General features: G+C 44.9%; 1 protein-coding gene across 5 annotated transcripts in view; it reads left to right on the forward strand.

Annotated features, from left to right (window-relative positions):
• DPP4 (dipeptidyl peptidase 4) overlaps positions 1–16,583 on the forward strand; it is a 78,787-nt gene that overhangs the window by 36,530 nt on the left and 25,674 nt on the right. For all 5 annotated transcript variants that reach the window (XR_010306977.1, XM_064164177.1, XM_064164168.1 and 2 more), the window contains 7 exons: positions 6,879–7,014; positions 7,792–7,836; positions 11,543–11,647; positions 11,738–11,805; positions 11,978–12,031; positions 13,087–13,211; positions 15,325–15,372. Coding sequence is in view for 4 of the 5 variants with exons in the window: in XM_064164177.1 (XP_064020247.1) it covers positions 6,879–7,014; positions 7,792–7,836; positions 11,543–11,647; positions 11,738–11,805; positions 11,978–12,031; positions 13,087–13,211; positions 15,325–15,372 (581 nt within the window). In the remaining variant the exon portion in view is untranslated. The remainder of the gene's footprint in view (positions 1–6,878; positions 7,015–7,791; positions 7,837–11,542; positions 11,648–11,737; positions 11,806–11,977; positions 12,032–13,086; positions 13,212–15,324; positions 15,373–16,583) is intronic.

Consider the following 16,583-nt stretch of genomic DNA (forward strand, 5'->3'; position numbering starts at 1 on the left):
GGTTGTTGTGACCAAAGCACAGAACCCTGCACTTGGCCTCGTTCAGTCTCATCTTACTGATCTCTGCCCACCCATCCAGCCTGGCCAGGTCCCTCTGCAGGGCTCTCCTACAGATCAACACCTTGCCCCCAGCTGTTGTTCTTTCTCCTCTCTCTACAGTAACACTGCATTAGCTAGATGTTGTACAGCTGCTGTGTGCTGCTGTTGTCCATAATTTCAGTGCCTTGGAATTAAAAGCCCTGTGTATTTTTGTCACTTCTGGTTAAGATCTATGCTGACTTCAGGGTTATGTTTTACCTTGTTTTTTTCATATCTGATGAAAGCTGAACAGTGCTGCTGTGTGTGACCCGTGAAGAGCAGTCACCATCTACCTTCCAGCCTTGTACTCATCTGGCCTGAGTTGCATGCAGTTGATCCATTTCTAATTGAATGTGACACTCTGTAACAACCAGGATTAATACAAAGATAAGTCAGGCAGGTCTTAAAGGAGGAGTGGAGTGCAAGGATTGAAATTTACACTGCCTCCCAACAGCTGATCCATCCTGGAAATGTTGAAGTGGCCAGAATAAGACCTGGAGAGATTTTACAATAGCAAAAGTATATGAGTAGGAAAAGGGACATGATAATGATGTGCAGTGTAGGGAGGTTTTACTCCTTGTAGCACAAAGTAATGAATATTTGCACAGTTTGTGTATTTATACTGTTCTTTAGAGCTAAAGTCTGAGTAAAATCAAATTTGAATTGGTAGCTTGCATCACTCCACCCACCTGGGTAGGCATTTTGAGGGGCAGTGTCCCTGCAAATGGGTGCCTGTTGCAGCACTATATGGAGCTTGTTGCACAAGGGGGCACAACACCCTTCTGTTTCAGAATGAAAGTGATATTATTCCTTTATTCCACCTGGAATGGCATTGCTTTGCCACATAAGATGGTAGATGAGACCTGGCACTTTTTGCATGAATGATCAGCATGAAATGCATCACAGTATTTAAAGACCACATTGAGCATCGTGGATACAGGCAGTTCCTGGTGGCTAACAGGAAGATGAAGGCAATGGATGCTTCTCATCTGAAAGTATCTGTCCTAAAAATACATTGCCTTCAAATTAGGGAACTACAGCCAGTGATCACAGGAATATTCCTTCCCAGCAACAAATGAAGAAGACAGTGCAGAACTACTGCATTCTATACTGGAGTTAATTTCAGCTTAGCTAATGTTTCATGGGTTGCTTGAAACTTGAAGGTGCATTATTAGGCTCTGTATTAACTTTGAAATATTTATAATAGTAACAGCATAATGAAACGTTTTGGGGTTTTCCTTGCACTGTTCACTTTGTCTAATATATGATATTATAGTCTACAGAATGTAGAGAATCAACCAGGTTGGAAGAGACCTCCAAGATCATCCACTTCAACCTATCACCCAGCCCTATCCAATCAACAAGGCCATAGAGTCAGCCAGGTTGGAAGAGACCTCCAAGGTCATCCAGTCCAACCTAGCACCCAGCCCTATCCAATCACCTAGACCATAGAATCATAGAATCAGTCAGGTTGGAAGAGACCTCTGAGATCATCCAGACCATCCTATCACCCAGCCCTATCCAATCAACTATCCATAGCACTAAGTGCCTCATCCAGTTTTTTCTTGAACACCTCCAGGGACAGTGACTCCACCACCTCCCTGGGCAGCCCATTCCAATGCCAGTCACTCTCTCTGGGAAGAGCTTCTTCCTAATATCAAGCCTATACCTCCCCCAGCACAACTTGAGACTGTGTCCCCTGGTGTCTCCCAGGCTGGTTGCCTGGGAGAAGAGCCTTGCTATCTTCTCTCACATTATGGGAACAAAAATGAGAGGCTAATTTCCCTTTTACAAAGTAAAGGAACCAACTATTGCATAAATAATGGGAGATTTGGGGTTTTTTTTCCTCACACAAACTCCTGCAGAGTGTTGTTTGTTTTTTTTTAATTATTGGTCTAAAAATTACTCTTTGAAGCCAAGGCAGAGTAGCAATTAAATGACCTAACTTCTAGTGAGATCTGAATGCTAAAATAGACCTTTTTCAAACATTATTTCTAGACTGCACTATGGAAATCAACCTGAAAGTGGTTGGGACTGCACCATAAAAGTCAATCTGAAAGTGGTTGGGACTGCACTATAGAAATCAGCCTGAAAGTGGTTGGGACTGTGCTATAGAAGTCAACCTGAATGTGGTTGGGACTGTGCTATAGAAATCAACCTGAAAGTGGTTGGGACTGCACTATAGAAATCAGAACTGAAAGTGGTTGGGACTGCACTATAGAAATCAGAACTGAAAGTGGTTGGGACTGCACTATAGAAATCAGCCTGAAAGTGGTTGGGACTGCACTATAGAAGTCAACCTGAAAGTGGTTGGGACTGCACTATAGAAATCAGAACTGAGGTTAGTATTGGCCTCTTTTCCCAAGTAATTAACAACAGGACAAGAGGAAATGGAGGTGTTTAAGAGGAGGCTGGATGAGGCACTTAGTGCCCTGGGTTAGTTAATTAGAAGGGTTAGGTGATAGGTTGGACTCGATGATCTTAGAGGTCTTTTCCAACCTGGTTAATTCTGTAATTCTGTGAAACCAACCTGAAAGTGGTTGGGACTGCACTGTAGAAATCAACCTGAAAGTGGTTAGGACTGCACTATAGAAGTCAACCTGAAAGTGGTTGGGACTGCACTATAGAAGTCAACCTGAATGTGGTTGGGACTGCGCTATAGAAGTCAACCTGAAAGTGGTTGGGACTGCACTATAGAAGTCAACCTGAAAGTGGTTGGGACTGCACTATAGAAGTCAACCTGAAAGTGGTTGGGACTGCACTATAGAAGTCAACCTGAATGTGGTTGGGACTGCACTATAGAAGTCAACCTGGAAGTGGTTGGGACTGCACTATAGAAGTCAACCTGAAAGTGGTTGGGACTGCATTATAGAAGTCAACCTGAAAGTGGTTGGGACTGCATTATAGAAGTCAACCTGAATGTGGTTGGGACTGCGCTATAGAAGTCAACCTGAAAGTGGTTGGGACTGCGCTATAGAAGTCAACCTGGAAGTGGTTGGGACTGCACTATAGAAGTCAACCTGAAAGTGGTTGGGACTGCATTATAGAAGTCAACCTGAATGTGGTTGGGACTGCATTATAGAAGTCAACCTGAATGTGGTTGGGACTGCACTATAGAAGTCAACCTGAAAGTGGTTGAGACTGCACTATAGAAGTCAACCTGAAAGTGGTTGAGACTGCACTATAGAAGTCAACCTGAATGTGGTTGGGACTGCACTATAGAAATCAACCTGAAAGTGGTTGGGACTGCGCTATAGAAGTCAACCTGAAAGTGGTTGGGACTGCGCTATAGAAGTCAACCTGAATGTGGTTGGGACTGCACTATAGAAGTCAACCTGAAAGTGGTTGGGACTGCGCTATAGAAGTCAACCTGAAAGTGGTTGGGACTGCACTGTAGAAGTCAACCTGAAAGTGGTTGGGACTGCACTATAGAAATCAACCTGAAAGTGGTTGGGACTGCACTGTAGAAGTCAACCTGAAAGTGGTTGGGACTGCACTATAGAAGTCAACCTGAATGTGGTTGGGACTGCACTATAGAAGTCAGCCTGAATGTGGTTGGGACTGCACTGTAGAAGTCAACCTGAATGTGGTTGGGACTGCACTATAGAAGTCAACCTGAAAGTGGTTGGGACTGCGCTATAGAAGTCAACCTGAAAGTGGTTGGGACTGCGCTATAGAAGTCAACCTGAATGTGGTTGGGACTGCGCTATAGAAGTCAACCTGAAAGTGGTTGGGACTGCGCTATAGAAGTCAACCTGAAAGTGGTTGGGACTGCACTGTAGAAGTCAACCTGAAAGTGGTTGGGACTGCACTATAGAAATCAACCTGAAAGTGGTTGGGACTGCACTGTAGAAGTCAACCTGAAAGTGGTTGGGACTGCACTATAGAAGTCAACCTGAATGTGGTTGGGACTGCACTGTAGAAGTCAACCTGAAAGTGGTTGGGACTGCACTATAGAAGTCAGCCTGAAAGTGGTTGGGACTGCACTGTAGAAGTCAACCTGAATGTGGTTGGGACTGCACTATAGAAATCAACCTGAAAGTGGTTGGGACTGCACTGTAGAAGTCAACCTGAATGTGGTTGGGACTGCACTATGGAAATCAACCTGAATGTGGTTGGGACTGCGCTATAGAAGTCAACCTGAAAGTGGTTGGGACTGCACTATAGAAGTCAACCTGAAAGTGGTTGGGACTGCATTATAGAAGTCAACCTGAATGTGGTTGGGACTGCACTATAGAAGTCAACCTGAATGTGGTTGGGACTGCACTATAGAAGTCAACCTGAAAGTGGTTGGGACTGCGCTATAGAAGTCAACCTGAAAGTGGTTGGGACTGTACTATAGAAATCAGCCTGAAAGTGGTTGAGACTGCACTATAGAAGACAACCTGAAAGTGGTTGGGACTGCACTATAGAAATCAGAACTGAGGTTAGCATTGGCCTCTTTTGCCAAGTAATTAACAACAGGACAAGAGGAAATGGAGGTGTTTAAGAGGAGGCTGGATGAGGCACTTAGTGCCCTGGGTTAGTTAATTAGAAGGGTTAGGTGATAGGTTGGACTCGATGATCTTAGAGGTCTTTTCCAACCTGGTTAATTCTGTAATTCTGTGAAACCAACCTGGAAGTGGTTGGGACTGCACTATAGAAGTCAACCTGAAAGTGGTTGGGACTGCACTGTAGAAATCAGCCTGAAAGTGGTTGGGACTGCACTATAGAAGTCAACCTGAATGTGGTTGGGACTGCACTATAGAAGTCAGCCTGAAAGTGGTTGGGACTGCACTGTAGAAATCAGCCTGAAAGTGGTTGGGACTGCACTATAGAAGTCAACCTGAATGTGGTTGGGACTGCACTATAGAAGTCAACCTGAAAGTGGTTGGGACTGCGCTATAGAAGTCAACCTGAATGTGGTTGGGACTGCACTATAGAAGTCAGCCTGAAAGTGGTTGGGACTGCACTGTAGAAATCAGCCTGAAAGTGGTTGGGACTGCACTATAGAAGTCAACCTGAATGTGGTTGGGACTGCACTAGGCATATGTTTTTGGTCCATCCACGTTAATTATAGTGATTTCTTTTCCATTTATTTTCTCTTCCCTTCTTTCTCATCCCTTCCCTGCAGTGATCACGAAGATACTCCCTCTCATCACAAAACTTCCCACACGATTTTTTTTGTTAACTAACTTAGGGGGAAAAGGGAACATGAACTTGGAACTAAGTCAAATGTGCAAATTCCAGTTAAAAATGTCTACTTGCCTTGGAGTGGAGGTCTGGTTTATTTTAGTTCATGAAGCCTCTAGGAGATAGGAGAGATTTAAAATAAGAAAAGACAAGGACATCTAACAGATCAGAGTGATAAACAAAACTAATAACATTTATCTGGTGCCTTACTTTAATATACAGGAATATTAATTAAAACCAGATTCAGATCCTCCAGTTTTTCATCTAAACTAGTTGATATTCTGAAGATGGAAGTGAAATATTCAAACAGTAGTATCTTTTCCTGAGATGATCTCTCACTCCATTCTAACTAATGGAAATAAGTCCTAAATTGAACAAAGATAATGTCTCAGCACTGAGAGTGCTTACAAGCAGCGCTACAGGCTGGGGACAGAGTGGCTGGAAAGCAGCCAGGAAGAAAGGGACCTGGGGGTACAGGTAGACAGTAGCTGAAAATGAGCCAACAATGTGCCCAGGTGGCCAAGAGAGCCAATGGCATCCTGGCTTGGATCAGGAGCAGTGTGGCCAGTAGGACAAGGGAGGTTCTTCTGTCCCTGTAACTTAGCACTGCTCAGGCCACACCTTGAGTGCTGTGTCCAGTTCTGGGCTCCTCAATTCAAGAGAGATGTTGAGGTGCTGGAAGGTGTCCAGAGAAGGGCAGCAAGGCTGAGGAGGTGCCTGGAGCACAGCCCTGTGAGGAGAGGCTGAGGGAGATGGGGGTGTGCAGCCTGGGGAAGAGGAGGCTCAGGGCAGAGCTCATTGCTGTCTACAACTACCTGCAGGGAGGCTGTAGCCAGGTGGGGTTGGTCTCTTCTGCCAGGCAAGCAGCAACAGAAGAAGGGGACACAGTCTCAAGTTCTCTGGGAAGGTCTAGGCTGGATGTTGTTAGGAAGTTGTTGTCAGAGAGAGTGATTGGCATTGGAATGGGCTGCCCAGGGAGGTGGTGGAGTCGCTGTGCCTGGAGGTGTTGAAGCAAAGCCTGGATGGGGCACTTAGTGCCATGGATAGTTGATTGGCCAAGGATGGGTGATAGGATGGGCTGGATGATCTTGGAGACCTCTTCTAACCTGATTTATTCTATAATTCTATGGTCTAGTTGACTGGATAGGGCTGGGTGCTAGGTTGGACTGGGTGATCTTGGAGGTCTCTTCCAACCTGGTTGATTCTATGATTCTAAGCAACCAACTTCATGCAGCTGAGAATAAAATTCCAAGCTCCTAGAACCCATATAACTTAGTATTCAGAAGATTTCCCTCTGAATGCACACAGTACCAGATTTATGTTCTGTCTGGAGTAGCTATTATTGTATGTATCAGAGGAGAGTGGTCTGGCTGTTATAACTTAATTGCAGTCTCTCTGGAAGTGGGTATGTACAAATTGTCTAATTCTTTACTGTGTGAATGAAGACAACTAAAGCATCTACTAGACAAAAAAATGCCTCCATTAAGTTTGCATCATTATTTATGGTTGAAAACCAGATTGAAATGAAAATAGCCAGATGAGTCTCATTCAGTGAAATGCCGACTGCTCTTGTGTAGTGTGTTACTATGGAGAGGATTTTAAGTGTCTAATGCTCTTGCTGTTTGCAGAGATCATTACTTGAGTGTTGTAACATGGGTGACAGATGAAAGGATCTGCCTGCAGTGGCTCAGGAGAATTCAGAACTTTTCAGTCCTCACGGTTTGTGACTTTGAAAATGCTACTGGAAGCTGGTCGTGTCCACAGGTAAGAAAAAAGAGAGGGGAGAGTCACCACATGAGGCAGCAGTGTGCCCAGGTGGCCAAGAGAGCCAATGGCATCCTGGCCTGCATCAGGAACAGTGTGGCCAGTAGGACAAGGGAGGTTATCCTGCCCCTGTGCTCAGCACTGCTCAGGCCACACCTTGAGTGCTGTGCCCAGTTCTGGGCCCCTCAATTCAAGAAAGATGTTGAGGTGCTGGAACATGTCCAGAGAAGGGCAACAAAGCTGGTGAGGGGCCTGGAGCACAAATCCTATGAGGAGAGGTTGAGGGAGCTGGGGTTGTTTAGCCTGGAGAAGAGGAGGCTCAGGGGTGATCTTATTACTGTCTACAACTACCTGAAGGGGCATTGTAGCCAGGTGGGGGGTGGCCTCTTCTCCCAGGCAAGCAGCAATAGAACAAGGGGACAAAGTCTCAAGCTGTGCCAGGGTAGGTATAGGCTGGATATTAGGAAGAAGTTCTTCACAGAGAGAGTGATTGGCATTGGAATGGGCTGCCCAGGGAGGTGGTGGAGGCGCTGTCCCTGGGGGTCTTCAGGAAAAGCCTGGCTGAGGCACTTAGTGCCATGGTCTGGTTGATTGGATAGGGCTGGGTGCTAGGTTGGACTGGATGATCTTGGAGGTCTCTTCCAACCTGGTTGATTCTATGATTCTATGACAGGTGAAACTAGAAAGGAATAGAGTACCCCTGTAAATTTCTCTCTCTAGAAACACAGCATGGTGTAAAATAGTTGTTGACAAACTGTTTGCATTTTTATTTCTTAGGAGAAGCAGTTTACAGAGCAAAGTACGACTGGCTGGATTGGCAGAGTGAGTCTTCAGTTTCTAGCCCTGCTACGTGCTAAGGAGCACTGATTGTTAAGGAAGTGTCCTGTGAGCCTTTTGTTGGTTGTATTGCTTCTCGTGTGCAGGTCTGATCCATTCACTTGTTGCGTTTTGCATGCGTAGGATCAAAGCGTTCAAGTGGAGCTGCTGTTGCGCCACCTTGCTCCTGGCTTTCAGCTTGTGTGGGGATGGGGTTCTGAACTCTAAGGCTGGGCTGACAGCACAGCATGGGCTGGAGCTGTAACTGCATCCTCCGTAACCCATCCATCATGTTCAGCTTGCCAAAAAGCAGAATACTCCTTCCAGATTCCTTTTAATTCTGACCTGCTTCTTCAGTAGTGTTAGGTAAGGGAGTGCAGGAGCCAGGGTTAAGAATTCACAGTAGCACAGTATTATCAGGATTGGAAGAGACCTCACAGATCATCAAGTCCAACCCTTTACCACAGAGCTCAAGGCCAGACCATGGCACCAAGTGCCACGTCCAATCCTGCCTTGAACAGCCCCAGGGACGGCAACTCCACCACCTCCCCGGGCAGCCCATTCCAGTGTCCAATGACTCTCTCAGTGAAGAACTTTCTCCTCACCTCCACCCTAAATCTCCCCTGGTGCAGCCTGAGGCTGTGTCCTCCTGTTGTGGTGCTGGCCACCTGAGAGAAGAGATATCCTTTTGTTCTGGGGGAGAGCTGACAGCCACGGAGGCTTGGCTGCATTCCAGCCTTTCTGCCATCTCCAGAATAATCTCGTGGATAAATGTATTAAGAAGTGTATCCTGTAACCTTTGAGAAGTTCTTCACAGAGAGAGTGATTGGCATTGGAATGGGCTGCCCAGGGAGGTGGTGGAGTCACCATCCCTGGAGGTCTTCAAGAAAAGCCTGGATGAGGCACTTGGTACCATGGTCTAGTTGAGTGGATAGGACTGGGTGCTAGGTTGGACTGGATGATCTTGGAGGTCTCTTCCAACCTGTTTGATTCTATGAGCTGTATTGGAGGAAAGGCGTAGAGGAAAAGAGCAATTTTTGGTGTTTCAGGTTGCCACAAACCATTCCTGATTTCACCCTGAGGGGTGAATCATTTCCCTCCTCCCCACCCCCTGTCCATCGGAGAGAACTGAGGGCAAGGTGCATGTAACTGACCAGATTCAAATGCCAAACCAGTTGCTACTGCCTGGATGATGCTTTCCAAGCTGCCTCTCTGTCCTTTTGTACACGGTGTAGAGTAGACACCTAATGAACTACACAGAAGATCTGGGGGAAGTGAAGCAGAGAAGCAAAAGTTCAGACTTGGAGGGAGAAATGAGTCTCAGAGTTTTTGATGAGAACACAGAGTACACTTTCCACTCCCGCATTTTCCACACACTGATTATGCTTTAGTCACTAATTCACTTTTGAAGTAAAAAATGAAAGTTTAAAGAAATGCAAAGAGGGAGGCAACAGCAGGGATGAAATCATCCGCAGTATGAAGATGAGAGATCAACCCACCTGCTGTCAAATTTGATATGGAAAGGAAGGCCTTAACGCTGACACATTTTGCTTCTCTGCAGCAAAGGCTTCACAATTAGACAATGTGATGATCAAGCTGCAGACTTTGTAAACAGTTGTGCAAAATGAGAGGGCAAAATGCAAGTCTGTGCCATTAAACTAGGTTGTTGGGGGGGTTTGTTGCTTTTAAAGAGACAACCCACATCGTAGGAGCTGTTGGAAGGAAAAGAGAATCTCACTGAAGGATTCTTGGATTTGAGAAGGGAGTAGAAAGTAGGGAGGGTTGAAGAAGGGATAGAAAAGAGACTTGCAATTCACACAAGGGTATGTACCAACCAAGTAAATGAGGTGTGTGTATAAAATAGATGCACAGGAGTATATCTGTAAGGAGTATATCTGTAGTGGGTTGTATGAAATAGATGCACAGGAGTATATCTGTAAGGAGTATATCTGTAGTGGGTTGTATAAAATAGATGCACAGGAGTATATCTGTAAGGAGTATATCTGTAGTGGGTTGTATAAAATAGATGCACAGAAGTATATCTGTAAGGAGTATATCTGTAGTGGGTTGTATGAAATAGATGCACAGGAGTATATCTGTAAGGAGTATATCTGTAGTGGGTTGTATGAAATAGATGCACAGGAGTATATCTGTAAGGAGTATATCTGTAGTGGGTTGTATAAAATAGATGCACAGAAGTATATCTGTAAGGAGTATATCTGTAGTGGGTTGTATGAAATAGATGCACAGGAGTATATCTGTAAGGAGTATATCTGTAGTGGGTTGTATGAAATAGATGCACAGGAGTATATCTGTAAGGAGTATATCTGTAGTGGGTTGTATGAAATAGATGCACAGGAGTATATCTGTAAGGAGTATATCTGTAGTGGGTTGTATGAAATAGATGCACAGGAGTATATCTGTAAGGAGTATATCTGTAGTGGGTTGTATAAAATAGATGCACAGGAGTATATCTGTAAGGAGTATATCTGTAGTGGGTTGTATGAAATAGATGCACAGGAGTATATCTGTAAGGAGTATATCTGTAGTGGGTTGTATGAAATAGATGCACAGGAGTATATCTGTAGTGGGTTTGGGTTTGGTTTTTGGGTTTGGTTGGGGATTGTTGAAAGTGGAAATGGAATTATGCTTAACCTAAGAATGCTTGGAACAGCCTGTGTTACTGCATAAGGCTCCCAGGTCATGAGCTGAGTTAGAGCTTGCCAGTGAGTTGAAGGCAAGTCACACTTTGAAAGAGCAAGATGTGGTGAGGGAGAAGCTAGTAAAATATTTGTCAGGTTATTCTTTTGTAACAGTACTGCTAGGGAAGAAGGAAAGCTTATCTGGAGTGCTTGGGCTAGGAAGAATTGAGTTGTGTCCTTGCTTACTGAGTGACCTGAGGCAAGTGACTTTATCTGCTTTGTTCTCCCTTTCAAAAATGGGTGTAACATCTCACAGGTAATTGCATTGTGTCCATTCGTGCTTAGATGTTTTGGGCATTTAGCATGGAAATAACTTCTGTTCCATTTGGCTCAATTTCATTCCTCTCTTTTTCTCTCTACCCTGTGCAGCACATCCAAATGACAGCAAACAGAAGGAATCCATTCATTTCTGTTACCCCCAGTTGACAAATGGGTAGTTCCTTCATGAAAGTAAAATTCCACTTTGGAGTTCTATGGTGGTTTTAATTGTAAAGTTTCCCCTTGGAAAGCAGATTGTTTTCTTTGAACAAAGGAGGACATTTTTCAGTGTCAAGCTAAAAAAAAGAGTTCCAGGAATTTGTTCACATTTATATCTGTTAAAAATGGTAAAATCAAGGAGAACACAAATTTGCAGTGTTTGCATTGCTGTAGGTTACAGCTCTATGTGGGCACGGGACAGAATTAAACAGGGACTTTTAGAAGGAGAGACACATTTTGTTTCCTAAAATGGTAGGAAACAAGGAACATCTATAGGACTTCAAAATCAAGTTAGGTAGGAAGGGACACTGATCATTGCCAGGGCTAATAGCAGTGAAATTCTGCTGCTTTAAGGAGCAAGAAAACAGTTTAAGTGTGAAGTGTGTTTACTTTTAGCATCGTGGCTAAAGGTTCTGCCTATTAAGTCAGCAGATAGACTTTTTGGAGTGTGTTCAGGAATATCAGAACCTAAATCTATCGTTTTGGTTTTGGAGTTTTGTTGTTTGGTTTAATAAACATCTCTTGTGTTCAAGTTCCAGCCATCTGTCCCTCTCTTTGCACCTGATGATGCTACCTACTACAAAGTATTCAGCAATGGGGAAGGTTACAAACACATCCATTACATAAATGGCTCACAGGTAAGCAGTAAGGTGGAGGGCAGTCGCTGCTGACTTCTGTTTCAGCTTCACATTCTTCTTTTAACTTTGCCTTTCACCCTCCCTCTCCAGGTTCCAATCCCTATTACTACTGGAAGATGGGAAGTAATCAGCATAGAAGCTGTAACCAATAGCTTTTTGTAAGTGTTGTAATTAAGCTACTGATGCCTATCAGGATGATTTCTAACAAGGATCTAAGCAAGCAAAGAGAACAGGGAGAAGGTGTCACTTAACTCCTTAAAAATCTGATGTAAACATGTTAAGATAGACCTTTAACTGTTGGAGTATAACCAGTATGCTTTGCTTTTGCAGGTACTACATTAGCAATGAGAAGGATGCAAGGCCAGGAGGAAGAAATCTTTACAAGTAAGAAAATAGTTGTTAAGAAAAAGCATCACAGAATAAAAGATTAGCATGGTTGCAGTCTGATGTGGGACCCTATATAAGATATATTTGTGTAATAATATAAACTTTACAAATAACTACAAATTTTCTATACATTTAATTAATAAAGGGCAATTGTGGAAAGAATCAATCCCCAAGGAGCAAACCTGGTGGGTAACAAGTTAGCCATGGCACAGCAATGTGCCCTTGTGGCCAAGAAGGCCAATGGGATCCTGGGGTGTATTAGGAGGAGTGTGTGCAGCAGATCCAGGGAGGTTCTCCTCCCCCTCTACTCTGCCCTGCTGAGACCTCATCTTGAATACTGCCTTCAGTTTTGGGCTCCCCAGTTGAAGAGGGACAGAGATCTGCTGGAGAGGGTCCAGCAGAGAGCTACAAGGATGATGAGGGCATGGCTGATGAGGAGATGCTGAGGGACCTGGGGCTGCTTAGTCTGGAGAAGAGAAGACTTAGAGGGGATTTGATAAATGTTTATAAGTATCTGAGGGCTGCCAGGAGTGGGGGGACAGGCTCTGCTCACTGCTCTCTGGGATAGAACAAGGAGCAATGGGTGTAAATTACAGCACAAGAAGTTCTACCTCAACACAAGGGGAAACTTCTTTACTGTAAGGGTCCCAGAGCACTGGAACAGGCTTTCCAAAGAGATTGTGGAGTCTCCTTTTCTGGAGCCTTTCAAGGCCTGTCTGGATGTGTTCCTCTGTGATCTGGGTTAGATAGGGTTGTCCTGCTCTAGCAGGGGGGTTGGACTGGATGATCTCCTTGGGTCCCTTCCAATCCCTGATACCCTGTGAACCCCTAAAGAAAACCTCTCAGGCTTTCTGCTGTGATTATATTTGAAGCTATGACATGTGATTCCAGTATTTATTGAACTCTGAAGTCTATTTTCTCTTAATTTTTAAAGCATTGCTCCAGAGTTTTAGCATATTTCATTTGGTCATCTTATTTTAAAAGCACACATTTGTTGAGCATAGCTTCAATAAAGTCTTTCATCTCTGAGATGAAGCTCGTTTATTTTGCAGAGTGCTCTTGGAAAGCAGTCCAAGTTCTACTAGATGTGTTAGCTGTGATCTGAATCCAGAAAGATGCCAATATTACTCTGTGTCCTTCAGCAAAGATGCACAGTATTATCAGCTAAACTGTCGTGGTGAGTATATCCAGAATTAATTGACATAAACATGACTCACTGATTCATTAGGTGGGGAAGTTCATTTCGTTAAGATCTTGATGTGCACTGGGTAACAGCACCATGTGTTGATAGTGTTGGATAAATGCATTGGCAGCAGAAAAACATATTCCCTCTTAGGCTCAAAAGTACCTTGACAAAAATTGAAAGGATAAAATTTGGTAGCTGAAGTCATCAGTGGACCTAAGAGAGCTGCAAAATGCTCCTCTTCACCATGCTACATGGAAAGCTCTGTCTGTAGAAGCCCTTAGCTGAGTTTATCATATATACAATATATGCATATTCAAAGTATATCACTTGGAAGCCCTGGGCTGAGTATATCTATTTTCAGATCATAGAATCAACCAGGCTGGAAGAGACCTCCAAGATCATCCAGTCCAACCTAGCACCCATCCCCAGCCAGTCATCTAGACCATGGCACTAAGTGCCTCATCCAGGCTTTGCATCAACACCTCCAGTGACAGCGACTCCACCACCTCCCTGGGCAGCCCATTCCAATACCAATCACTCTCTCTGCCAACAACTTCCTACTCACATATATGATTATCAGATACACATCAGAGAGCTGATGTGTATGTGATAATATAGATAGAATGGGGAAATCAGTGCTGTTCAAAAAGCCCACTGAAACATTTATCATCAGTTTATTGGACAAGGGGATTGAGTCCAGCATCAGTAAATTTGCAGATGACACCAAGCTAGGAGCAGTGTTGATCTGTTGGAAGGTAGGAGAGCCCTGCAGAGGCTGGATGGGTGGGCAGAGGCCAATGGGATGAGATTTAACAAGGCCAAATGCAGGGTTCTACACTTTGGCCACAACAACCCCAAGCAGCACTACAGGCTGGGGACAGAGTGTCTGGAAAGCAGCCAGAAAGAAAGGGACCTGGGAGTGCTGGTAGATAGTAGGCTGAAGATGAGCCAGCAGTGTGCCCAGGTGGCCAAGAGAGCCAATGGCATCCTGGCCTGGATCAGGAACAGTGTGGCCAGCAGGACAAGGGAGTTTATTTTTGCCCTGTACTCAGCACTGCTCAGGCCACTCCTTGAGTGCTGTGTCCAGTTCTGGGCTCCTCAATTCAAGAGAGATGTTGAGGTGCTGGAAGGTGTCCAGAGAAGGGCAACAAAGCTGGTGAGGGGCCTGGAGCACAGCCCTGTGAGGAGAGGCTGAGGGAGCTGGGGGTGTGCAGCCTGGGGAAGAGGAGGCTCAGGGCAGAGCTCATTGCTGTCTACTACTACCTGAAGGGAGGCTGTAGCCAGGTGAGGTTGGTCTCTTCTGCCAGGCAAGCAGCAACAGAAGAAGGGGATACAGTCTGCAGCTGTGCCAGGGGAGGTCTAGGCTGGATGTTAGGAGGAAGTTGTTGTCAGAGAGAGTGATTGGCATTGGAATGGGCTGCCCAGGGAGGTGGTGGAGTCACCATCCCTGGAGGTGTTGAAGCCAAGCCTGGCTGAGGCACTTAGTGCCATGGTCTGGTTGTTTGGCCAGGGCTGGGTGCTAGGTTGGCCTGGATGATCTTGGAGGTCTCTTCCAGCCTGGCTGATTCTATGATTCTATGAAACAGTGGCACTGCAGTCTGTCTCTGATCAGTAAGTGCTTGTGCTAGGTAGTACAAGGGAGAAATGAATCAAGGGGTGAGAAAAATAAAACCTGCCATAAAATTTCCCTTTAATTGGTATTTATGTTGTGTTTTGAGATGCCAAGATTTTACTTGAGCTATGAGCTAGAAGGACAGCAGAGAGGGATTTTTCTGTCAGGTTGTAAAAAGAGTTGTTCGAAGAGGACTGCTGTGGTCGCCAGGACAAGACTTACTGATTTCCAACCCATGATCCACAACCAATGGGAAGGCTTTGTTAATTAATGCTTAATTACCTCATAGTCACATGGTTCACCTTTGAGATAGCCTGAATATTTAATAAGAACTTGTGGCTTGACTTGGAGCCCTATTACATCAATTCCAGCTTGTGCAGACGAGGGGGAAATGAGTTCTGTGCTTCTATGACTCACCCACTTTGAATTACTTTACAAAGACTGTGTTTTGAGACAGCATACAAACATGAAGGCTTTGTGCTCTCTTAACAGGTCCTGGCCTGCCCATGTCTACTCTGCACAGAAGCAGTGATGATCAAGGTATAGGATTGCCTTAAAACGTAATTTGTGTTGAGATAGGCTGCCCAGGGAGGTGGTGGAGTCACCATCCCTGGAGGTGTTGAAGCAAAGCCTGGATGAGGCACTTAGTGCCGTGGTCTGGTTGATTGGATAGGGCAGGTTGATAGGTTGGACTGGATGATCTTGGAGGTCTCTTCCAACCTGCTTGATTCAATGATTCTATAGGACATTACACTATAAACTTATTTTGTCTTTATTCTCGTGGCTTAAAACAGTAATTAAAATGTCAATTACAAAGGGTAGATTTAATTTCAGATAATTTAGTATAGTTAACAAGAAGAGTAAATTACATAGTGTGGCATACATTTATTCATAGTTTGTTTAATATTTTACATTGTGCTAGAAAACAGTGAGTAATGTCTGACTTATTTAATTGTTCAGCTTTTCTGCAGTTGCATTTAGATGGAAACCAGGGTAAAACCAGCTTGCTGGTTATGAAATTGCTTGAAGGAAAACTGTATTGTAAACATTGAATCTGAGAGGGAAAACAGAAACTGCAGTAAGCTAAGAAGTTGCCATCAGATTGCAGTAAGCAATGGAAGATGGCATCAGACTCAGTTGTTAAAGTAGTTAAGAGCAGGCTGGGGACAGAGTGGCTGAGAGCAGCCAGGAAGAAAGGCACCTGGGAGTACTGGTAGATAGGAGCTGAAGATGAGGCAGCAGTGTGCCCAGGTGGGCAGGAAAGCCAATGGCATCCTGGCCTGGCTCAGGAGCAGTGTGGGCAGCAGGACAAGGGAAGTTATTCTGCCCCTGTACTCAGCACTGCTCAGGACACACCTTGAGTGCTGTGTCCAGTTCTGGGCTCCTCAATTCAAGAGAGATGTTGAGATACTGGAATGTGTCCAGAGAAGGGTGATGAAGCTGGGGAGGGCCCTGGAGCACAGCCCTGTGAGGAGAGGCTGAGGGAGCTGGGGCTGTGCAGCCTGGAGAAGAGGAGGCTCAGGGCAGAGCTCATTGCTGTCTACAACTACCTGAAGGGAGTCTATAGCCAGGTGGGGTTGGTCTCTTCTGCCAGGCAAGCAGCAAGAGAACAAGGGGATACAGTCTGCAGCTGTGCCAGGGGAGGTCTAGGCTGGATGTTAGGAGGAAGTTGTTGGCAGAGAGAGTGATTGGCACTGGAATGGGCTGCCCAGGGAGGTGGTGGAGTCACCATCCCTGGAGGTGTTGAAGCA

Source organism: Pogoniulus pusillus, chromosome 2 (assembly GCF_015220805.1).
Source record: "Pogoniulus pusillus isolate bPogPus1 chromosome 2, bPogPus1.pri, whole genome shotgun sequence".
NCBI lineage: Eukaryota > Metazoa > Chordata > Aves > Piciformes > Lybiidae > Pogoniulus > Pogoniulus pusillus.